The following is a 26,123-nucleotide window of genomic DNA, read 5'->3' as shown; positions in this document are numbered from 1 at the left end:
CAAAGATGAAAATTCAGAATGGCATGTCAACGACTTTCTGGTTTGATGACTGGTCAGAACTAGGATGTCTAATGGATAAAACAGGAGCTGGTGGACCTATGAATATGGGTATTCGACTCCATGATACAGTTGCTACAGTAATCCAAAAGCACAAGAGAAGAAGACACCGAGTGGAGCTTTATAATCTCATAGAGCTGGAGATTTTGAAGGTTAAAAACAGAGGTTTGCAGAGTGCAGAGGATATCAGATTATGGAAGTGTGGTGATGATTATAAACCGAGCTTTACTACCAAAGAAACTTGGAAGCTCTTGCGAGGGATGCAGACACGGGTTGACTGGTTCGAAGGTGTGTGGTTTCGCTACAGCACACAAAGGTTCTCTTTCCACACATGGGTCGCTATCCTGGACAGATTGCCTACTGGAGATCGTATATCGCTATGGAATGGTGGCATTGCGGTTATGTGTCCGCTTTGCAAGGACTGTCCTGAGACAAGAAACCATCTGTTTTTTCAGTGCAAATACTCGGGAGATGTGTGGTCGAGTCTCACCAGAAAGCTTTTGAGGATGGATTATACCAATGTGTGGGATGACATTATATCCTTTCTCACTAGAAGGCGAAGCAAGCTGGAGCTGTTCTTGTTTCGATATGTCTTCCAGGCCACTCTATGTGCAGTTTGGGCAGAACGGAATGGGAGGAGATTTGGAGAGGATCCCAAAGCTGCGTCGGGGCTTACAAAAATCATCGACAAACAAGTTTGAAATCGTATCTCAAGCATCAGATACAACTCAGCTTATCAGGGAGCGATGGGAACTTGGTTCTCCTTCATATGATCCTATTTTCTAATGTAAAGCAAGGTTTCAATTTCTTTTGAGCTTAAAACAAGCAACCTTGGTTGTAAACAGTATTTTTTGTTTGAATTAATTTAACATTTTTTCAAAAAAAAAAAAATATCTATATAGAAACCAATTAACATGTGACATTGCTCACTTGGTCTCTCGACTTTATCCTCTTTAGGATCATGGAATTGAGGTGGGGAGCTGGGGACAACGATTAAAATTATCCAAGCTAATGCATGACATCACATAAATTCTCTTTTGAATGTGATCGGAGTATTACTTTGGTCCCCTTCTTAATTGCTATATTTAATTTGTCTTTATTTTATTAACCACAACTTTTAACAAGTAAAGATACGTTTAGGGACCAAATGTGAAAGTACTTGCTTCTTATAACTTATCCACATAAAAAAGTGAGGCCCAGTAAAGGCCTGTGTATTAAGAAGACATCTACTTTTATTTATGCTCCACGAAAACAACTCTGTATCTACTACATGATAAAAGATGAAAATGACTACTTAATGAAACGTTTGATTTCTTGAAAGATTTCGAAAACTCTACATATAATGAAAACGCAGTCTCAAATTCTTCAATTACTCACTGCTTTTGTTTTCATTGTGGAAACAATAGACTGGAGCCTGCCATTTTTCGTCCTCTAGGACAGCTCCGACCTCAAATGTCATCACATGAGCTTCTCTACCTGCAATTGTCTTTCAATAGTTTGAGTTAATATGACTGAGAGACCACGTTAAGTAAGACATAGGTCCTTTGACAAAAAAAAAAAGGAAGACATGGGTCCTTTCAATATAGTATTATTATAGTATATTATTATCCATCACTCCTTAACCTGTATAGAAGGTCCATTGAACAGGTCTCTTGGTGACAACATCTTCATAATACCATAAGAAGTCAACCTTCTCCCATACGTTGCAGAGAAACCCACTCACATTTCGTTGACCCAAATAGTTTGCTCCATCCAGCCAGTTTGGCCTCAAGATTCCAACCTTGATGGGATGAAACAAAAATTCCAAGACTAGTCTCAGCAACTTACTAGAACAGTTATGTTTCTGAAACCAATAAAGATCTACAAAACCGATTGTACATGATCATTGCTTATACTCGATTGTATTAGCTCAAAAGACCCTAAACACTCCTCACTATGCATGCATTCCCATTGTGGCTCGTTGCAACTTATCACATCACTTGAGTGAATTGTTAATTTCAGATGAATGTAGGAATTCGTCAATCAAGAAAGGAAGGAAGAAGGAGGAGTAGGCTAGAACAAGAGAGCGCTCATCTTAACATTTTACCCCAAAAAAAAACAAGAGAGAACTCAAACGGATACATTGAATGAAATGAAGTTACAACCACCTCTCCACAAAACTTAAAGACAGTCTCTCCAGTTTTTTTTTAGGGTAATTCAGTTCAACAACAAAGCTAAAACACTACAAACTGCAAATCTTTAAAGAGTGAATTACAGTTTGAACTAACTCATAGAGTCTTATAGTCACACTGATACATCAAGATCAACATACTAACCGCAAGAAACACACATCAAACCTAATGATCCACATTACTTTCCAATAGTCACACACTTATAAAAGTGGATAGTTAAAAAGACACTGACCTCGAAATGAACGGTGCGGCAAGTTTTGGAAGCGTCGAGTGTATAGTAAAAAGATGTCCCATTGTTCCATTCAAGGTCGTAGGTTAGTTTGCCAAGCTGCTTCTGAATGATGTTAAAGTTACGGCCATTGATCCAGTCGTACCATAGGTCAACAATCTCAATGGAACCAGATTTATTCATGAACATCAACGCGTGGAACTGCTCCGGCCATGGCGCAGGAACAGGCTCGGTCTTCGGCTCATCAGCGACGGAGATTTTGACTCCGCCGGAAAAGGCGAGGAAGAGAAAGATGATGGAGTGGAATGGTGTGGAAACCATGTCGATTGGTCTAAGGCCACGCTCTGGTTCACACAGATAATGATAACTCTAAAGCTACCATAACTGTTGAGATATCTTTCCACGGTTGGTGGGATATCTTATTAGATAATAGTATCCATGTAAATAAATATTATATTTCTGAAATTTTCTCAATGTACTACTAGAGTTTTTTTTTTCGGGATGATAAAATTTACATTAAAATTAAGATCAGTAATGTAAAAGGAAACTTTTTTTTCTGTAAAAACTTTTTGCGGTATCTTATTTATTTATAGCCTTTTTAACCACAAAAAACAAATTTCTTTTTTGTCAGCTAAAACTGTTGTTTACCTGGCAAAACATGTCTTTTTGATCAAGTAAAAAATGTTGTTTAAATGGTATGGCAAATTTGTCCAAAAAATGGTATATAGAACTCTTGATGTAAGAAAAGATTTTTTTTGATCAAAAAGTATATAATGTAAATAATAAAACTTTCCTTGATTAGCAATGATTTTAAACTCAATAAGAGAAACAAAAAGAGCAATTAGCATTACATCTACAATCTTTGAGTGAATACTAATTGGCAAAGCGGTTCTTGGTCACCTTTGGACAAGTCAACCAACTAGTCTTCTTTAATCTCTCATACTCACTAAGACAAATTAAATAACCAAGCAAAAAAAGAAACACCAAAGAACTGCAAGGGTTCAAGAAACAATTAATAGTTTGATGAAAAGCTTTTCTTGCATGAGTGATTGCTTATATCTTAATCCTTAAAAAAAACACAGTCCCATTATCACCTCTTAAATACCGCTTCCACAAGTCTCTTCTTCTTCATCCTAAATTCAACTTACCAATCTCAGCATGTCATCTCCAATGGCTTATTTTGTTCTGTTCCTCTTCACTCTCATTGTCCTATCAAGTAAGTCTCATTGCCATTATATTGCGATTCAGGTATCAAAACACACTTCACTCACCATAATTATGTCTTCTTTTTAATCAGGTTCTAGTTGCTACGCAATTGGTAACAACAAAACATTGTCTTCACTCGCAAGTAGAATTGGGATAAGCTATGGAAGATCAGGAAACAATCTCCCATCTCCTTACCAATCAATAAACCTCATCAAAACCCTAAAAGCAGGCCACGTCAAACTCTACGACGCCGATCAAGAAACCTTAACGCTCCTCTCTAAGACCAATCTTTACGTCACAATCATGGTCCCTAACAACCAAATAATTACAATCGGCGCCGACCAAACCGCCGCAGACAATTGGGTCAACACCAACGTCCTTCCTCACTACCCACAAACAAGAATCAGATTCGTCCTTGTCGGAAACGAGATCCTCAGCTACAACTCCGACCAAGACAAGCAAACCTGGGCTAACCTTGTCCCGGCGATGCGTAAGATCGTGAACTCTCTTAGAGCAAGAGGGATACACAACATCAAAGTCGGGACACCACTCGCCATGGATGTTCTCCGATCAAGTTATCCTCCGTCGAGTGGTGCATTCCGGGAAGAAGTCGCCGCTCCGGTGATGTTACCGTTGCTGAAGTTTCTCAATGGAACAAACTCTTTCTTCTTCCTTGACGTTTACCCTTACTTCCCTTGGTCCACTGATCCGGTTAACAACGACTTGGGTTTCGCTCTGTTCGAATCCAATTCAACTTATACCGACCCACAAACCGGTTTGGTTTACACCAATCTTCTAGACCAGATGCTCGATTCGGTTATCTTTGCGATGACCAAGCTCGGTTACCCCAACATCAGTCTCGCAATCTCTGAAACCGGGTGGCCTAACTCCGGTGATATCGACGAAACCGGAGCTAACATTCTCAATGCGGCGACGTATAACCGGAATTTGATCAAGAAGATGACTGCTAACCCGCCTCTTGGTACACCAGCCAGACCCGGTTTACCTATACCGACGTTTTTGTTCTCGTTGTTCAATGAAAACCAGAAACCCGGTTCGGGAACAGAGAGGCATTGGGGAATTTTGAATCCTGACGGTACACAGATTTACGAAATTGATTTCAGCGGGACAAGACCGGTTTCTAGTCTTGGTTCGTTGCCTAAACCGAGTAATAATGTTCCGTTCAAGGGCAATGTGTGGTGTGTGGTGGTTGAAGGAGCGAGCGAGGAGGAGTTAGGGCAGGCGCTTGACTTTGCTTGCGGAAGAAGTAATGAAACCTGTGCAGCTTTGGCGCCGGGAAGAGAGTGTTACGCGCCGGTTTCGGTCACTTGGCACGCAAGCTATGCATTTAGCTCGTACTGGGCTCAGTTCCGGAACCAAAGCTCTCAGTGCTACTTCAATGGCTTGGCCCGTGAAACCACGACCAACCCTGGTGAGATTTCTTTTAAAAACATACGAAAATACCCTTGATCGTAGATTCGTAATTGTGGTTTCCTTATGGGCATTTATGGAATAATTAATTATTGTTTATGGCTATTTCTACAGGAAATGAGCGTTGCAAGTTCCCTAGCGTTACCCTGTGAGATTTTCTGAAGCGTCAAAACTAAGGCGCAAGGAAGAAGGATCGAAAACTGGATCATTCGTATTAAGACGATCAATCTTATTATAGATTTTAGACCCGAATATAATAATCTTATTATAGATAATTATTAATTTCCTATTTACTCCAACTTCTTACTCCTTGTTTCCCATTGTTGAAAAAAAATCCAATAAACAATGAAAGCTTGTTACTAGTATTTTAAAACCAAGAGTGTATAATTTCTTATGTTTTATCTTTGTAAGAATATAATAGCGAGGAAATGATATAAGACGTTATGGAGAAATTATTAGGAGAAACTAGGTCCGTTTCCGCGCTACGCGCGGATTACATATTATAAATTTATTTATTAATTTTCGTTAAAATTAAAAGAATTTGCAGATAGAAAAAATATTGAATGTTTTTTCTTATAACTTTTCTTTTGACAACCGTTTTTTCTTATAACATCCCTAAAGTATATAAGTTAGAATAAATATTTTCAGCTAAATTACTTCATTTTCAACCAATCAAGTGAAAATAATGCTAGGCTTATTTACTCCAAAAAGAATAATTGTAGGGTAATATTTTCTCTATTTAAAACAAAACAGAACAAAACTTTACTTTTAATTTTATTTTTAGTTTTCTCCTTTTCTATATTTCTTTCTCCCCTTCATTACTCAGAATTTATATCATTTAGAGTCGTTACTCGTTGTCTTAAGTTGACTTATGTGATAATAAAATGACTCTTCTTTAACTTTCTTCACCTCGTAACCTGTTACACACTAATAATACACAGTCATTACTCATTATTATAAGCATAAATAGTTATTGATCAAGTTATGAGACCTCATCGTCATCTTTTTCTTCTTTGGGAGAAATCAGTTGGATTTTGCAGCTGTCATAGTTGGATTCAGTGGAAGGTTGAGTGTCAATAGGACTATAGGAGAGTTCAATAGCAGCCACTAAGATTTTAACTCCATATGTAAACTGATCTCATCTGATAACATTAAAGTATCTTTATATATGTATCATGATGGCTGATGCTAAAAAAAACATATAGCTATACAATGAAGAAAAAAAAAGTACTTTTCCAAATCATATATTTCGTTCTCAAAAAGAACGGTAATAATCGTAGTTAAAACTATGCTTTTGTAGAGGCAATCTTCAACAAATCATGTAGCTGCGCAAGAATACCCTTCCTGAATTTACCTTTGTTCAGACTCTTCGTATCAAATTCTACTGTAAATATTTCACAAACCGGTATGCGATCTGAACACCGGGATTCTCTTGGAGTATTAAGAAACAGGGTCCCAATCATATTCTTTCCGTTACTTTGCTAGATTTGAAATTTCTAAAATCAATTTTTTTCTCATAACAGTACCAAGCAACTTTATAAGAAGCTAATGAATCAATGTAGACTAAGAACTGCAACACAGTATAAGAGAACATGTTTTCCAAAGATTCTGCAAAGCTATACCACTACTGATATTACCTTGAATTTGCAGGACTAATTTCAAAACAGAAAAGAGAACGTGAAAGGACATGAATGACAACGGGATTGTTGGAGATGATCGTTTAAGCCATCAGAACAAAAAAATCAACTGAAAATATTCATATTTGCAACAGCTCAATATGAACAATTATAGGGATGATAACTGTAATAAGAAAATCAGAAGAAATTAATTTAATTATAATATTAGACATTAGATTATAGAGATACCTTAGACTCTAGCATCTTCAAATTTCTGGTGTGGACTGAGCTTTTCTTACTTACACAAATTTAGTCTTTATTGGTCGAGCCATCTGTAATAGACTTCTCAGATCAGTGTTTCTAAGCTAAGACATCTATCAAGATGATGTCAATATAACAACAAACATGATGCATCCAGGAAAAAGGTAATCAAACCTCAATGAAAGCCGAACTTAAGAAACTGGTGTAGCATGCATCTTCTTCGGGTGCCAACTCTATAAACGTATGTGATTAAAAATATCTAACCACACACAGAAGTGCATCTTCTTCAGAGGATCATAGTCGTAAGGTATATGTACACCATCTGCAAAATAAAATAAAAACTCATTTTAGGCGTTAAAATAAAACCCAGAAATACATCATTGTAACCAAACCTTCTTCTACACTGCCTTGTGCTTTTCGCAGTGAACTTAGAAGCAATGTTCGCACAACTGAAATCAATGTAAGGATCATCAAAGCCTCCTCCTTTTTCCAAATAATCTTGTTTTCATCTAAATTTGTACATGCGACCACATAGCATTTCTTTGACCAACGTAGCTCACTAGACTATGCATTCATGACAAAGAAATGAGACTTATGGAAGTTCAAAAGAAATTATTTTGTACGTCTCTTACGATCTTCCATTCTCAAGAACGATTCACTGTTACATACATTTTTTTTAATCCAAACCGTCTTACCAGGACAGTCTTGGTCACCACTCTGAGTTGCAAATTGACTATTCGGGGTCTAATCTCCATCTAGTGATGGTCTACACTCCCCGTTAGACATATCTCCTTTTTGTTTGTCAGAGACCTTTCTATGTCCAGTTCTGCTCATATCTCCTTCACTCTCAGATACACGTATGACAGAATTGGAATCTGCTCACCAAATGAATCAAATATATTTGATGTTGCAACAGAAAATATCAGTTTTAAAATGCAAATGGTGAAACTAACTATATGAGAAACATCACATACCATGAATCACAAAGAAGCGATCCAGAGACCGTTATGACTGAATATCTTCTGACCTAGACCAGTTATCCAGGATCTCCTCTGTGGTAAGAAGAGATGACAACAACATTAGGAGATGAGTGGAGAAAACACAAAAAAATTCAATACTTTGAAAATCAAAACATAAGTATAGAGGAGTATACTGAACAGAGATCCATCTTTCGCCCTAAGACACATATGGGAACATATCCATCCGAGGATAAACAGTCTTTGAGTTTTATTATCCTTTACCATCGCTATCTTGAGTTCCATCAGCTAGACGATCTAAATGATTGTTAAATTTCGTTAACAAACCAGCAAATTTTTTGTTTTTTAAGGAAGCCAAGAGATGTTAACTTTTCAAGAACAAAGAGAAGAAAGCTTACACACGTTCACATCTACCGAGCTGATTAACCACATCAACGAACGCCTTGTTACGTTGTAGTATCCAAAGCATGCGATGTTAAATGTTACTTACACTGAGCTCTTCTTTCGATGAGATGATTAATTAACATACTGAGCCTGTGTATAAATACAGAAAACATATACGCTAAAGAAACAAAACCTGTGAGTTTGGACTTATGGACTTGGATCGTCATTGGCTTATATAGAATAAGAGAGTGGATTCATATCGTCGGTTTGTATGTTTTGAAGGAGTTATAATGGCTGAACTGATGAAAGAGGGTGAAGAAACGATTCATAATCGCCGATTGAATTGTAGGTTTTTTTCTTTTCGTTGGATGACATGGATTTTAAAGCTGAGATGTCAATTTAATTGGCCATGAATTTTTTTGCCTATGTGGCATAGCTAGCTGATGACCCTCAAGTCCTTTTAGTATTGTATAGATTCTAATTTTACCTTAGTTTTGGTATCATTATTCATTATTCATGTTCTTTTCTTCAGAAGAACATTTTCACAGATACCTAATGTATGAAATTTCACTAAAAAGCCAAAGACTCTTAACTACCATTGATTTATAAATATATAAATATAAATAATTATTTAAATAAATAATAAAAATAAAATTTTAATAATTTTAGAATTATGCATTTTCAAATTCAAACTTTTTTTATAATTTTTTATTTCAAATTTTAGTTTTAAAATCCGAAAATTCTTTTTAAAACTATTTACAAATTTTATTTAAAATTTAAATATTTATTTATTAAAGTTCTAAATCCCACCTCTCATATCTAAACGGTAAATCTAGATTAGTTAACCATAGAGTTAGGAGTGTCTATTACCTCTTTAGAATTAAAAGTAAATATGGTTAATATATATATGAAAAGTGGTACTAAGAATGTGGTAGTTTAATCAATTTTTCAAATTATAATCAATTGAACCAATTCAAAAACTACAATATTTTTTTGGTTAGACTAAAATTTTGAGTATCACATGGGTAGACTAAATTTATTTTAATATCCTAATTAGTAATTGTTGGTATGTTGGTTTATAAGGTAAGAGTCAGAAAAAAAAATTGTAAGAGAAAAGTTCATATCACTAGAGGCATTGCCTCCGCGCAAGCGCGGGGTTGTAGACAGAGTTCTTGTTTCATTTCAATATTTGTTAGGTTTATTGTAGTTGTAAATTTTGCGTTTTGGGTCCATCATTGTTTTTCAAGTTTTTTTTTATTGTTATAGGGCTAGAGTTGTGATGATGAACTGTGTATGCATTGTTCTCCACTTATGAAAGACTAAACTATGTCAGTAATGTGATTGATATAGTTCGTGGTGTTGTCACTGAGATTGTTTGTTTGTCTTTTTAATTTGTTTCTTGTACTGTTGAGATTACATAAATTATATTAAGGTTGTTGAAAATATCTTTTGTTTCTGGATATTTTTTTCTCCAATTTAGTTATGTAAGTTGTGTGTATTAAGTAATTATTTTTATTATCCTTATTATGTTTGTTATATGTTTTTTATTTTTAAAATTGTTGCTTTTACTGGATCTTTAAAACAAATACAAGAAGACTTGTAGAAATAACTATAAAATGAGTGACAATTGTGAGTATTTGGGCTTTAATGGGTTTTAAACGAATTTATGTATTTCTCATAAGAAGATGATAGCATTGGCATGTTGACATTGGGCATGTAATCTATTTTCATAAGACAAGAGGAGTGAGCAGGTGGAGATGTTGTTGCCATCTTTGTGTCTGTCGGGATTGTCTCTTGTATCTCATGGTGTGGATGTGTTTGTTTCTCGTTTATTTGATGGGTAATATGTACACAAAAATCATTGTTAGTTGTATTTATCAGAGTTCGTAACTTACTCTGTTTTTTGTTTAGGTAATTTCACTGATCTTGGTTGTCGTCTTCGTCTTCTTCGTAAACATCTGCGAAAGTAAGTTTGTAAATTGTTAAATAGCTCGCCGTGTAGTTTGTATTAGTTTTGCTGACTCGATGTATGTGTCGTTGAGTTTTAGTTGAGGTGATTGGTTTGATATATTTGTTTGAAATTTATTTGTAAGATTAGACAAAAAAGAGAGGTGATCATTAACGATTCGTCTTTTTGGGATTCTAGTTTTTGGTGTTTTGATTGTTTGGGTTGTTGTGTTTTTTTAAGCTGTAAAATAAAGGTTTGTGTAAAATTAGTTTGATAAGTAAAGGAGATAAATAGACGACCACAGATCTTGGGTAGGAAATATTTTTGGTCATTGATGTTAGCATAATATAGACAGTAATATAAAGGGAATTGTGTATTGATTGTTTCTTACGGATCAATGAGGAGACGGATAACGACTCGAGTTGTTTCTTTGGTGAGGTCAAAGCCCTGGACATAACAGATTTGTCCAAATACATCTGCGAGTTTAAATACCAGTTATGATATAAAAACATAATATAAACCCGTATGCAATATGATAATATGCCTGGGAGTTCTAGGTTTGTGTTTGCAATCACTTGGAGATTGTCGAACAATCTAATCATGACTGGAGATTGATCTCAAGAGCACCCGTGATGACTTCATCAATAATGGTTGATGAGATGAAATGAATGAGGAATGGATGATCAGCTATCTTGTACATGCTTGAGCACCTAGCAACCTCAAAACGATCGACTTTCACAATGGAACCGGAGTTCAAAGATGACATGTAATGATTAGCACGTCCGGCGGGAATAAACCCATGAATCACGAAATCTGCAAATAATAATATTCAACAAAGAATTAGGAAATCAATTAAAAATAATTATGTTAAATAAGTGTGATAGATCGAGATTAACTTATCTTTCATCAAGGAAGAGAACCGTGATTTCCATAAACTCACTGACTTTCTTGAAGTTCAAGGAATCTCAGAAGCGGAGGAGGCCAGGGGCTATGCTCTGATTACTACGACCAAGACGGAGACTCGAAAGTTGAGTGACGGACGCCGGGGACGCCGGTTTGAGGAACTGCAGAGGCAGAGAGAGATATTTTCTAGAAGATGGTTAAAAGTGGAATCAATGAGTTTAATGCAGATGCAAATTGGGTTCATCAAAGATGAGAATCATATATATAGGGGCTACAAATCAGGAACGTTTATGATCAATCGATTTAAGATGGCGAGATGAAGAGTTCACCGGTGAAAAAATAGATTACGAACAAACACACGATGTAACTCTGTAACTCAGACTTGTCTGAGACAATAATGAAAAGAACCATAACTCATATTAAACGACGACAATTTACAATATGGGAAAACTATAATTATTGCAAATTTGAGATTTTTCTTCATATAATGTGATGAATCTCATTTAAAAATGAAACCCATAATACACTTGCAGGCCCGGCCCTCAGAGGAAGCCGAAAAAGCAAGGACTTCCGACCTTCATAAATATATATTATGTTTGGCCATCAATGTACAAAATAACCTTTAGCTTAGTGGTATAAATGTTGCTATTTATATCTTAATAACCCGTGTTCGAATCATGGGCTTGACATTTTTTCACACTTTTTAAAAGTGAAAACCACAAAGCGCTAATGTGGCGCGATGAGAAGTGAGTAAAAATTTAACTATTAGAATATAGATTGCGTAAGTATCGCTTGTGGTTATTTTCTTTAGTAATTTCTGAAGTTGCAATGCTTCTGCAGCGGTGCCAACTAGACCAACTATTTTAAAAGATAAAAATTACCTGTGAGATTCCTAATCAGGATAAATAAAAAATTTCCCTTTTGGTCTGTGGAAATTAAAAATCGCTCCTTTACATTGATTTAGAAGTTAAGCAAACCCCAAGAAATATTTACTGAGGATTATTTCGGGATTGTCAAGTTCAGCTGTTGCACTAAACCAGACTTAATTTTCTTTATTTGGGGGGGGGGGGGGGGGGGGGGGGGGGGGGGGGGGGGAAGAGCTTTTTTTGGTAAAAAAAAGTGCTTCTTATTTTTCGTATTCAGTACTATGTTATTGTAACTGTTATCCAATATTCAATTGGTGACAGCTTGTCCTGTGAGAATGCTGTTAAAAAGTGAGGTCATGGGTTCGAGGCCCACCAACAACCTAATTATAGAGTTAGAGAAAACTCATAAGGGAGGGGTTGGGGTCGGTGCGCTGCAGTGCTGTGAGCCTGGGGCCCACGGGACAGGTAGTTCCCACGGGACGGGTTGTCACAAAAAAAGTCGACTTTTTTTGTGACAACCCATCCTCTCACTAGGAACCTAGGTTCACAGCGCTGCAGCGCACCGACCCCAACCCCTTGACTCCATAATTAGGTTGTTGGTGAGACTCGAACCCAGGTCCTCACCCTTTAACAACACTCCTCCAGGGGAAGAGCTTTTTTTGGTAAAAAAAAGTGCTTCTTATTTTTCGTTGATACATATTCAGTACTATGTTATTGTAACTGTTATCCACTAAATATTCTGCATAATCTGTAAACATAAATAGATAAGTCATTTGTTAAATCAACCTAGGAAGTTAAATGACCGGTTCTGAGATTTTGAAGGACCACAAATAAACATTAGTAATTTTAATTTCTTACAATAGTTTGAGAGTTTTGTTTATACATATTAACTTTTAAAAATGAGAAATTTGCTACGATAGTATCTTTTAATTTATTTTCACAGAAAGAGTCTCTAAAGAAAAATATGACCGAAAGAAGGTTTATTGAAGGGTAAATATACAAGTATACTCTTAGGATTAACTAACTATAGATTTTGGATTTAGAGTTAAAGAGTAGGATTTAAAATTTTAAAAACTAGAATTAAATATTAAAAGTTTTATTTTTTTAAAATAGTTTCAAAAAGTATTTTCGAATTTCAAAAAGAAAAGATAATTTGAAGATTAAAATATATATTGAAAAAAAATCAAAAATATATAAACGTTTGAATTTGAAAACATGTAGTTCAAAATTATATATAATTTTTTATTTATTTATATATCTATAAATCAAAGAGTAGAAAGATTTTTTGCTTCTTTAATGAAAACTTTTTAGACATTTTCTTTTTTGAATACTATTTTTGTGACAAAATCTTAAAAGTGACTATTTGAAAAAAAATTTCTTATAAATTGAGAGCAAATATCAATATTTCATTTGACTATGTCTGGAACTAGCTATGTGTAGCAACATGTGTGGAGCTGTGGTTTCTCTGACTTCACTAAAGTTATAAATTCTAACCCCACCACTTGCAGTGCTATCAAATAGGTAAGATAAGATTGAAATGACCAATTAGTTTACTTTTCTCACTTTCATGGTGTCTATTCAAAATAAAGTGATGATAAATAAACACATTTTCTTATTTAGGTCTAGCTCTATTTTGATGCGGGACTTCTAACATGTTAACATGCTCACTTAAGCAAATGATTTTTTGGCTCATGACAAAAAAAAAATCCACAAAATGTCCTATTTTTTTTTCTAACTAAAAAAGTTAAACTCAGGTTTATTAAAGACACATACCTAACTCCCGGGTAGAAGTACAACCCACGGATAGATCTTCTCCAGAGCATTCAAATGAGCCGAAAGTAATAGCACATATCTGTGTGGTCAGCAGGGTTCGAACCAGGGTTCAGCGTTTTGAGTTTATCTCCCTCAAGCGCCACTGGACTACCACCACTGGTTAACATGTCCTATTTAAAGCACCATTCAGATATATTAAATATAGCTCTAATACCGTATTTAGTTCCATATTGAAGGATCTCAAAATCCACTCAGAAAATGGGGTTAGGGTTTATAGTAATGTGTCTAGGAAGTTGTCTATGAAAAAATGTCTACTGATGATCTTGTATGAAAAACATGTATATTATTGATACTAGGTGGCTTTCATCCCGCGTAACCGCGGGGTTAGTGGGTTTTCTATGTCATTTAGTTATAAGTGCATGCTATATACAGTTTGCGTCTATGCGCCTTATATTGTTTTATAATTTGCATGTACTTGCAATGTCATATTATTTGCATGTGTCATATTTGTGTTTTGTACGTTTTCTGGTATTTGTAATTCCTTTTCATATATTGATGGCACATATATAATTTATCTGTCAGGTTTTGTACAGTATAACTTTGTGTTCTTCTAGTCTTATCTTAATCTTTTCCTATGAATATTGCAGGTACCTGCGTACAGCTCTGAGCCAGAGGTCAAAAGTGTGAATGTTAATTAGAATATCAGAATCATGTATTGTCACATTAAAATAATTCTGTCTCTTCCTATGTCTACATTTTCTTTGACTACAATTCATCTTTCACAGTACCATCTTTTGGTTTTAACTTTTCGTTTATGAATACAGCCATGTCCTGGGAGCTCAATTTAATTAATAGTTTTAACTGTAAATCAGACTTGTTAAGATACACCAAAAAGTAGTGAAAGCGAAAAGGGTTTGAGCTAGTGAAGCTCTATGAAAAGGGTTATTCTGCTTCTCATTTCTACCAAATTTGTAGAGAAATATCGTCAGATAATCATTAACTTGTCATTAACAAAGATCGGGTCATGATTTGGGAATCACCTATCTTGGTTTTAGGTAAGATTTAATTCACATGTAGTTTAGGCTGCTCATTTTCCGATGCATAAATTCTTTCAAATAAAATTCTCAAAGCCTTTGAAATGCTTAGCCAACTTCACGACATGTGCTTCTCAGTGCCTCACAATTCAACATCATGGTTTATGCACCTGTTTTTAGTTTCTCCCACACGATCCATGAGTTTTTATTTTGGTTTCGATTAATAAAATCTTTGGTTTAGCAGAGTGGTTTTTTGGTTTTACTTACCTCAAGATGAACATTATTAGGACAGTTTGATACCATCTGATCAAAAGTCTTTCCTACCACAGTAACCACACTTTTTTCCTACAGATTTCGTCGATTAGTTAATCTTAGTTAATATAGGGTCCCAAATATAAACATAAGCTGCACGTAAAAATATACACATGAAGACGAAATCAGGTTGAGCCTGATTCTGAAGGTCATCAGCCTTGGTAAAGATATTTACCTAACCAAGGAAAGAAAAACAAAAGTAGGATTCAATCATAATCGGGAAAACATATAATCGAAACTGCTAACCTATACAAACTTGTATGACAAAAATTCTAACCTGAAGTAAATATATAGGTCTGGAGTAAACTCAAAGAATATTGCTTTCTGCCAGTCTTGTGATCAACTAAAACTTGTTCAAGCCTAGAAATTTTAATATGTTCTCCATCTGATACGATACATCAACATAACCACGTAATACTTGAAATTATTATTCCAATAAAACATCACAGTATCTCATCGAGCTCATGGAAAAGAAGTTTCGCAACATCGCTGAGAAAATAAACATTAAGCATAACTGGGAAGTGAAAATAGTGAGTGAAAATAGCGTTATTTGCCACATATTTATAGTAGTGGGCCGATGGATACCTGAAACGGCAGAAGTGGGAAAAGTATGCTTAGTTCAACATAGTGAATACCTTTATTAGAAGTGATGATAGATGTGACAGAGGCTGGGTGAACTCTTCTTTTTTTTGAGCAAAGGCTGGGTGAACTCATGAAGCTCTAAATTAGGATTCATACGGAACGTCGGCATAATTGACAGAGGGGCAAGAGTGATGACGACCCGTAATTTGCTAATTATCAATATTGGTGGGCTTGAATGATAATTTGGTTGATTGAGTGTTTTTACATAGGCCCATTAAAAAATAAAACAGATGATTTTCATAAATATATATTAGTTTCGGTCATCAATATTCAATGTATCCTTTAGTCTAGTGGTATAAAAGTTGGTGTTTATATCACACTAACAAGGGTTCAAACCACATACTTGACATTTTTTATACTTTTTAAAAGTGAGATCCACTTACCTGCTGACGTGTCGCATCAGGAGTGATGCATGCAAATCATGCAACTGCCTTATTATAATGTAGATTTCAAGGTGATATAACTATTGTGACTCAAGGGGTATTGGAAAGAATGAGAGTACAAGAATATTTAGACAAGAGTCATTCTTGGGTTCACCCCCTAAAGTGAACCTCTAGGTTTACCAACCAATAGAATTTCATTATTTCAAATTCGATATCTTTTAAAAAAGGAAACAAAATATTCTCAAATTATATTATGTTTTTAAAATAAAAAAGTAAAAAAAATAATAGTTACAGAAAAAAGAATTAAAAAAATATATATATTTTTAATGTTCTCAACAAAACACTAAACCCTAAATCCTAATCCCTAAACCCTAAATCCTAAACCCTAAACCCTTAGATAAACCCTAAACCTTTGGGTAAACCCTAAACCCTTGGATAAATCCTAAACTCTAAACAAAAAACACTAAAACCCTAAACCCTAAACGCTTGAATGTTTTAGTGTATAGTGATTTTGATTTAGAGTTTAGGATTTATCCTAGAGTTTAGGGTTTATCCAAGGGTTTAGGATTTAGGATTAAGGGTTTAGGGATTAGAATTTAGGGTTTAGAGTTTAATGTTATGCTGACGACGTAAAATATTTTTTTTTGTAATTATTACTATTTTTTTTTGCCTTTTAATTTTAAAAACATAATATAATTTGACAATATTTTGTTTCTTTTTTTAAAAGATATCAAATATAAAATAAAACAATCCTATTGGTTGGTGAACCTAGAGGTTCACCCTAGGGGGTGGACCTAAGAATATATCTTTAGACAATAGGTTTGATACGAAAGAACTGAGAAACCTTGTCTTTCTTTTTGGTTCTTATTTTATAAATGATTGGGGATAATTATAAGGGATTTTTGCAAAATTGACCTACAACTTAAAGTCAAACACAAAACTAACCTCCCTTTTTTTTAAAAATTGGTTTTGCCCTATTCACCCCATAAGTTCAAATAATTTACGAAAATGCCATCAATTTTTTTTTTTCTTTTTTTTTCGAAAATGACATTTTTACTCTCTCACCCTCATCATCTTCAAGTAATTACAAGATTGCCATTGTCATCAATACCACAACCACCATGAACAACCAATTTGAAGCTCTTAATGCTCCCAAAATCGATTTACCCTTCTTCTTTTTCCATTCTTGTGAACTAAACACAACATATCTCTCACTTTCTCTCAACAATGAGCTAAAAAAACCCAAGATTTTGATTCTAAAATTTTTATGGTTCATAGAGTCATAGAAGCTAACGATTATGGGTGGGTGACTTTCGTTTGTGATTCTGTGGGCTTGGAGAAGCCTTATGTATGCTAAGGAACTTATCTCACCAATTTAAGGTATGACATCGAGTTTTTTTCCAGATCTGTTCGTCAGACGACTTACTTGGGAAGTCGTCTGGCTGTAGACGACTAACCTTTCAGTCGTCTGGCTGTAGACGACTTACCTGGAAGTCGTCTGGTCAACGCAGAGGTTATTTTTGCAATTGACTTTGAAATCTGTAACCTGAGACGACTGAAAGTTAAGTCGTCTACTATTGTTTGGTTTCAAAAAAAATTCCAAAGAACCTAGACGACTTACATTTCAGTCGTCATAGGTTAGTTTTGCATTTGACTGGATAATTTCAGAAGTTTGACTTCCCCAGACGACTTACATTTCAGTCGTCTGGCAAAAATTAAAATAATAATATTTTTTAAAAGTAGACGACTTAAAGTTAAGTCGTCATAGGTTAGTTTTGCAATTGAAAAAAAAAACTTCAAGATTTAATTATACACAGACGACTTATAATTCAGTCGTCCACCAGACGACTTAATTGTAAGTCGTCCAGGACTTTTTTCCGAGATTCTGGTCAAACCTCGTAAATCCTGGACGACTTACATTTCAGTCGTCTCGTGGACGACTGAATTATAAGTCGTCTGTATATAATTAAATCTTGAAGTTTTTTTTTTCAATTGCAAAACTAACCTATGACGACTTAACTTTAAGTCGTCTACTTTTAAAAAAATATTATTATTTTAATTTTCACTAGACGACTGAAATGTAAGTCGTCCAAAAAGTCAAACTTCTGAAATAATCCAGTCAAATGCAAAACTAACCTCTGACGACTGAAATGTAAGTCGTCTAGCTTTTTTGGAGTTTTTTTTTAACCAAACAATAGTAGACGACTTAACTTTCAGTCGTCCGAAATAACAGATTTCAAAGTCAATTGCAAAAATAACCTCTGCGTTGACCAGACGACATATAGTTTAGTCGTCTAGACAACTTAGATTGAAGTCGTCCGCGTCTTCTCCACTAGTTTTTAAGTCTTCTACATTAGTTTTTGAATAACTTGTATTTTTAAGAGTGATAAGTAACTTCAAGATATGTAAAACTCATATTTACAAAATATGTTCTCTTCCTTAGTTTTACTAAATTTGACTAAGTTTTTCAATGCAAACTTATAAAAAATATGATATGCTTTGACTAGTTACTATTGTTTGTTTCCATCTCTTACCAACATTCTTGTTTATTATGATGAGAAAAAGGCCATTGGAGTTTATTATTGCATATGAGAGATCCAAAGATAAGAAAAAGGCTACTGAAGTCTATTATTTCATTGATTTGTAAATGTGTAAACACATTGTTAGCACATTTAATACATCTTGGAAAACATTATTACTGATTTTACAAAAAATTCACAACTAAAAGAGTATACATGCAATTCACAAAACAGACCACAAACAAAACTATTATAGATCATTCATCTACAAAGACAAGCTTGGATTCCACTTGAGTAGACAAGACCAGACAACTTTTAAGAAGTCCAGACGACTTCTAAGAAGTCCAGACGACTTCCAGGAAGTTCAGACGACTTTGCCAGAAGACTTTTAGGAAGTTCAGACGACTTCCAGACGACTTTACAGGAAGTCCAGACGACTTTTAGAAAGTCCAGACGACTTCCAGACGACTTCCAGACGACTAACAAGTAAGTCGTCCCAGAAGTCTTCCAGATCTGAAAAACCTGCATTTTAAATCCAGATCTGAAAAACCTGCATATTCAAAAACGTTCAAATGGCTTAAGAACAGAAAAAATGAATGGAAGATTAGATAAATCTACCTTTACAGAACACACAAAAATACATATCAAAAAATAATTGATCTACCTTTAAATTAGTGGAAGATGAGTACCATCTAATTAAAAACCTGCAAAAAAAAAAATAGATTAGTAACAAAGACATGAGACAAAATTGAAAAATTCATATAAAGTTTGGTGTTTTCAAGTCAAAGAGATTAGAGTGGGTTTGGAGAGTTTTAGTTTGGGAAAAAAGTAAGAACTTTATACAACAAGAAGTTACCAAATGAAGAAAAATCAGACATAAGAACTTACCAAAACGCTCAGAAAAATCCAGACAACTTCCTAGAAGTCCAGACGACTTCCTGGAAGTCCAGACGACTTCCTGGAAGTCCAGACGACTTCCTGGAAGTCCAGACGACTTCCTGGAAGTCCAGACGACTTCGTGGAAGTCCAGACGACTTTGTCAGAAGACTTCCAAGAAGTCCAGACGACTTCCAGACGACTTCCAGACGACTAACAGGTAAGTCGTCCCAGAAGTCTTCCAGATCTGAAAAACCTGCACATCAAATCCAGATCTGAAAAACCTGCATATCCAAAAACGTTCAAATGACTTAAAAATAGAGAAAATGAGTGGAAGATTAGATAAATCTACATTTATAGAACACACAAAAATACATATCTAAAATTAATAGATCTACCTCTAAATTAGTGGAAGATGAGTACCACTTGATTAAAAACCTGCAAAAGAGATAGATTAGTAAGAAATACATGAGACAAAACTGAAAAATTTATATAAAGTTTGGTGTTTTCAAGTCAAAGAGATTAGAGAGAGGTTGGAGAGTTTTAGAATGATGAACATTACATTTTTGTTGCAGCCATTTGAGAGGAGGAGAGAGAATGTGTAAATTTTTCTTTATATAGGGAGACAAAAAATCCAATTAGATTAAATATTTTTGACTCAGACGACTTCCTGGACGACTTACATTTCAGTCGTCTGGTGAAGAAATTAAAACAGACGACTTACATGTAAGTCGTCCAGAAGAGTTTAATATTTTTAGCGGGAAATTAAATATTTTTAGCGGGAAACTAAAATAGAAGACTTTCTAGACGACTTACAAGTAAGTCGTCTGGACGACTGAAATATACGTCCTCCGGGTAAATTATTCAACAGACGACTGAAACTTTCCAGACGACTTACAAGTAAGTCGTCTGGACGACTGAAATATACGTCGTCCGGGTAAATTATTCAACAGACGACTGAAATATAAGTCGTCCACACCCTAAACATAACCCCTAAACTTAATTATCTAATTAAACACTTCATAAAACCAAATCAAACTTGAAAAGTGTTTACTATACACAGAAATAAACACATATAAGTGAAAACTAATTTTTGAAAAAAACATTTTAGTTTTCCAAAATCTAACCCTAACAATACATACAATACTACAACATATGTTTGCCAAACTCCTAAACCAAAGTATTTCATGATTCACTACTTCCACTCATCTATCTTCAAAACAAATCAATTTTATCATATCTTAATTTATATCAGTTAAAACTGTTTATAATTACTTGATTTTTATTTTTTAAGCATCAAAATATTTTTTTACAAGATTTATAAATTATTTTTAAAGTAAACTGGTACCGGACGACTTACACTTCAGTCGTCCAGACGACTTCCAACATCTCAGACGACTCAGACGATTTACTGGGGTTATATTCGTAAAAATGGCTTCTGTTTTTTTGTTTGGTCACAAGGGGCTGAGCTGTAATTTCACTAGGCTTTTAGGTTAGTTTTGCATTTGATTCAAGTTTGAGTATAGGTTTGGGATTAAAATCAAGTTGTGGGTTAGTTTTGGCAAAAACCCCTAATTATAATGGCGATATGATTTCCGGTGAGTATTATGTGCCATTAAAATTGTCTTTAATGCCTTGATTTTTTTTTTACGTTATGGTTTGATTATACTACCTTGGTCTGGATAATATTTTTACCTTCGATTTTTGTGGGCCTATTGTCTCTTTATCGGAATTTAGCGATAATAGACTATGTTCTTGGACCAGGTTTGAAATATCAATATCTTACTTTCAAACCAATTTTGGCGAATACTTGCGTCTGGAGTAGTTTCTGTAATAAGAGTTCTCGCTTAGGGAATGGAAACTTGTCATCAGCAATAAAATATACATTTTAACATATATGGATATATTTAAATACATTGTCAAGATATGGAATATAACCGTGACACAAATAGAAAATAGTTTCATGACACTGACAATAACACGGGACAAGGTGGTCGATTGATACAAGGGAGATATGTAGGATCCCCTTATATATTAAAAGAAAAGTCACTTTAGTGAGGTATGATGACGTATCGTTCATAGGTATGGTGACGTATTGTTATAGGTGGAAGCACCGTAGCCTAGTGGTTATGGTTTAAAGGTTTCTACACCCAGGTCTGGGGTTCAAATCTCAGACTATGCAATTTCTTACAGATTGCACAGGAAATCCAGGTTTCAATTCCCGGAGCAAGCGATTTATTCAACAATTATACGATTACGGAAGAAAGGCTTACAAGAGTTTCTCAACATGGTGCAAGTAAATCCGGTCAGGCGTGATCTTCATAGGACGGCTCAAATGAGGCAGTTAGGCGTAGATCCTCATAAGGCAGGTAGTATTGTCGGTAATCGAATCGTCTTTGTAATCTTTCTCATAATTGTAATATCTAAATAAATCCTCGACAAAAAAAAAGATTGTTTTTAATTTTTATTTATTTAAATTAGATCTAAAAATTTAAGTTAAGTCTAATAAATTTTAACATCACTTACCATATAATCTAAAGAATATTACAAATAATAATTTATGGCAACTAATTCTCGAAATTATAGAAAGATTAATCATGTTTTATTTCTTACTTTTAATATTTATAAACTATAAAATATAATGAACGAATTTTTATATAAGATAATTATAATAGTTTTATATTCTACTTGATGAATTGTATTCGAATATAATTATATAATAACTATTTTAAATATTACAAAATCCAAACATGTTTATTAATATGATTTTAAATTATTTATCGTTGTTTACAGAATAAATTTATCAGAATTTTAAAATTATTTATATAATGTTATAAATTATTTATATAATGTTATAAATTATTTATATAATGTTATAAATTAATTATAAAAATATAAATTGTATTATATATTGATTGAGAAGTCACATAAGTGATTTTTTATTACATGTTGATCATAAATGAACTCTTCAAATTGTTATAATTTGATTGACCGATGATTTTTAATTTTATTTATTATAATTATATCTAAAAGGAAAGGATAATTCAATTAGCACCTTCCAAATAATATACATAATATTATAAATAATTATTTATGGTAACTAATTGTTGAAACTATGAAAGAGTAATAATGCCATCAATTTTTTTTTATATATTTATAATTACATAAAAAAATAAACAAAAATGTTTATTTGAATTGATATAATGATTTTATATTCGTATAGAAAGAATTATATTTGTATATAAAGTATCATAATAACTATTAATGTCTAATAATTCAATGCATGCTTTATAAAACATTCATAAAATTATAAATACATTTATAAAATTGTAAATACATTTATAAAATTATTTATATTGGCTTATCAGATGTTTTAAATTATTATAAGAGGTTCTAAGTCATTTATAGAAGCTTATACATTAATTTATAAAATGTATTTTGAAAATTTATCCTCCTATTACAGTATTTTGATTTTTTTTTTCATTTTTAATGGTAAAATTCCTCAACTATGTTTACTTAGTGTAGAAACTAGGCCTGGGCATTCGGGGTCCCAATCGGGTTTCGGTTTTGTCCAATCGGATCTCGGTTTTTTGGGTTTATCAAAATCAGCCCCATTCGGATTATATAGAAATTTGGTTCGGGACCGGTTCGGGTTTTATCGGGTTCGGATCGGGGTTAGTAAATCTTCAAAGAACCGGTACAATCCGGTGTACTTTCGGGTTTTGGGTTCCAACAGGTTCTTTGGTTTTAAAGTACTTGATTTATACCTATTTTGTAACCAAAACATAAGTAAAATCGGTTCTTCGGGTTTAAAGTATTTGATTTGTACCTATTTTGTAACCAAAAATAAGTAAAATCGATTCAGAAATAAGAAAAAAACATCAAACATGATCATTCAAAGTCAAACGAAAGGTATACATTATTATTGATAGAAAGAAAACCAATAAATGAAATCATAAAACGAAAAAATTAAGTTCTCATGAAATAAAAAAATTATTCAATTAAAATAAAACTAAAATCTAAAAATTTCAAGCCTCAACCGCCACTTTCAACCATCAACCTTCATGTAGTAGATAGTTATTGTAAATGTTTAATAATATCTTAGTGTATTTTGGCTACATATCAGGAATTGAGATCATGTTTGGTACAAGTTCTTTTTTGGCATTTTGAATGTTTTGGGCTCTATCGGATATCCATCTAATTTCGGGTTCGGTTCGGATAATACCCATAACCCGAAATACCATAAAACAAGATCCATTCGGTATTTATGTAGGGTTCGGATCGGTTCGGATTCATTTTTATCGGATTGGATTCGGTTCGGATTTTCGGGTTCGGTTTATTTTCCCAGACCTAGTAGAAATCCCTAAACTAAAGATTTACTCGTAGTAATGGTAATTATGAACTGTTAGAGTTTAATTCATTAAATAAAGTTTGTTTATGGGGTTTTTTTCGTTAAATATCTAGTTTGAGGGTTTTTACTCAAAACAAACTTAGTTGAGGGGTTTTAACGTTAAAATTCATTATTCTTTCCTTATTATCTATTATTTAAATCCTTATAGTGGGATTTGTTTTATGAAAAACCACTTGCAATCAACTGACGAGATATCTTCTTTACTAATATCATGCATTTATTATTTAAATATATATATACAGCAAGATTTGAGTTACCAAAATTATGTATATATTATAACTAAAATATCTTAAAAAATTTATTAGAAGATATTCTATCTCATAGCTGAATTAAAATTTATTGAAGGATATTCTATCTCATAGCTTCTCTTGAAAACTAGGTCATTTAGAAAGTTAAACTAATTTGCTATATAAATATCACGCCACCATTATTAGTTTCACGCATCTCTCTTTTAAGTTTTCATATGTTTTTGATCGTTCTAATTTAAATTCTACTTTTGTGATCTTGCACAAGTGTATGATAATCAATAAGTAACTCATAAACGAGAACAACATTACTGGTAATTTTATGGAGGATTCTTCTTCTCCGTTTATTTTTGTTTTCTTCCTCTCCATGTTGTATCTCTATCTATATTTTTGCATCAGTAGTGATTCAACTAACAAAAAGAGACGACTCTGTTTATCGAGGAACTGATCATTCCTTTCGAAAAAGGTAATTCTTTTTTTATAAAGTAAAATCACTTATCAAGAATATAATATAAGATGTGTATGCTAATCAAGTACAATTTATTTATTATGTGTGATCTTTTTCGGTACGTCTGAGAGCCAAAGGTAATCTCAAAGCTTCTTAAAAACTTTAAAACTCATTGACGTTGTCCTATCAATTATATAATTTGTTATCTTTTGGGAATTGTTTACATCTTTAAATATTTTTGTTAGAATTACCTCTTTTGTGACTCGAAGCTTAGAGAAGGAAACCGTAAATCATCTCTGCTGTTACAATGAAACCAATGATAATAAATCTTAGGTAATTCAAATCTCTCTTTTATATTTCATTGCTGATTTTTTTATTGGGTTTATGCGTGAAATATTTATTTTTTTTCAATTATATTTTTCTGATGTTTTAAGATTAGTGTTAAATGTGATCGTTTGAAGCATAATGCATTCTCAGAACACACTTCCATGATAAACACTTCTATGTAAATTGTGTCAATTATGTTAGTGATTTTGCATCTCAGTATTGTGACTGATGTTGCAAGAGAGAAAGCGTATCGTCTCAAACCGAGATTGTTGGGAAAGGTAATTGGTTTATAGATGTAATTGGATAATTGACATCTAAAAGATACATTTTATTAGATAGTACCAAGCAGTTTTTTTAAACCTTTTGAACTCTAACTTTTTGAACAAACAGAATAATCATGCTTAACCTATAAGCAGTTCAAAGAGTTATGTACCAAACAGTCCTTTTAAACTCAAACAATGCCATGTTTTGAGTTGTACACATTGTATTGACCTTTTTTTTCCTTGGGATGTGTATTTATATAGCAGTAGTGAAGTGCATATATGAAGTAATATCAACCAAAATTAAGAGAAAAGTCTTTTAAAAGCAGAGATAATCACATGGGCCTCTCTTGAACATGGCAAACAACCAGCAGTTTTGCCAGACCCGAATTTCTTAAACAGGTTTTCTACTTTCGTTTTTATTTTTATTTAGTTTCACCTGATGAGAAGTTTGAATCACAGACTCTTGACATTTTAAAATTTATATTATTTGTTTGTGTAATGGTGCATAGGTTTCAATGAGACCGGCTTATCGTTCTTCCAAGAAAGTATTGGTGAATGACAAGCTTGAAGCTGAAGTGAAGAAGAATAGAAGGATGATAAGCTTGAAGGAGACGCTGCTTTGAACAAGTTCTTCCGTGAGATATATTTGAATTCTGATGAGGATATGAGGAGTACTAGAGCAAATCATTTGTTAGTATCTATCTATCTATATTCCTATTTAGTCTTTCTTTTCTCATGGAGATTACAATGTTTTGGCATTTTGATTGACTCTTTTGCAGTTTTGCACAATCAACAGGTAGAATCTAATGGGACAGTGCTTTCAATAGACTGGAAAGATGTT

General features: G+C 33.6%; 2 protein-coding genes across 3 annotated transcripts; one reads left to right on the top strand and one right to left on the bottom strand.

Annotated features, from left to right (window-relative positions):
* Window positions 1–1,137: 1,137 nt before the first annotated feature.
* On the bottom strand, window positions 1,138–2,898 carry LOC103828709 (uncharacterized protein At4g14100). Of its 2 annotated transcripts, XM_033274421.1 has the most exons (4): window positions 2,461–2,885; window positions 1,681–1,837; window positions 1,402–1,533; window positions 1,138–1,301 (listed from the first exon to the last, which is right to left on the bottom strand). In XM_033274421.1, exons 1-3 carry the CDS (start codon window positions 2,776–2,778, stop codon window positions 1,427–1,429), a joined length of 582 nt encoding a protein of 193 aa, XP_033130312.1. In that variant the 5' UTR covers window positions 2,779–2,885; the 3' UTR covers window positions 1,138–1,301; window positions 1,402–1,426. The 2 variants fall into 2 exon arrangements, with proteins under 2 accessions (XP_033130312.1, XP_009102584.1); XM_009104336.3 differs by having other exon boundaries at window positions 1,206–1,533; window positions 2,461–2,898.
* Window positions 2,899–3,113: 215 nt separating this feature from the next.
* On the top strand, window positions 3,114–5,546 carry LOC103828708 (probable glucan endo-1,3-beta-glucosidase A6). Its single transcript, XM_009104335.3, has 3 exons — window positions 3,114–3,673; window positions 3,755–5,095; window positions 5,209–5,546. The coding sequence occupies exons 1-3, from the start codon at window positions 3,616–3,618 to the stop codon at window positions 5,244–5,246; spliced, it is 1,437 nt and encodes a 478-aa protein (XP_009102583.1). The 5' UTR covers window positions 3,114–3,615; the 3' UTR covers window positions 5,247–5,546.
* Window positions 5,547–26,123: the final 20,577 nt, after the last annotated feature.

The sequence above is a fragment of the Brassica rapa genome, chromosome A07, assembly GCF_000309985.2.
Source record: "Brassica rapa cultivar Chiifu-401-42 chromosome A07, CAAS_Brap_v3.01, whole genome shotgun sequence".
Classification (NCBI taxonomy): domain Eukaryota; kingdom Viridiplantae; phylum Streptophyta; class Magnoliopsida; order Brassicales; family Brassicaceae; genus Brassica; species Brassica rapa.
This window is presented reverse-complemented; position numbering and strand designations above follow the sequence as displayed.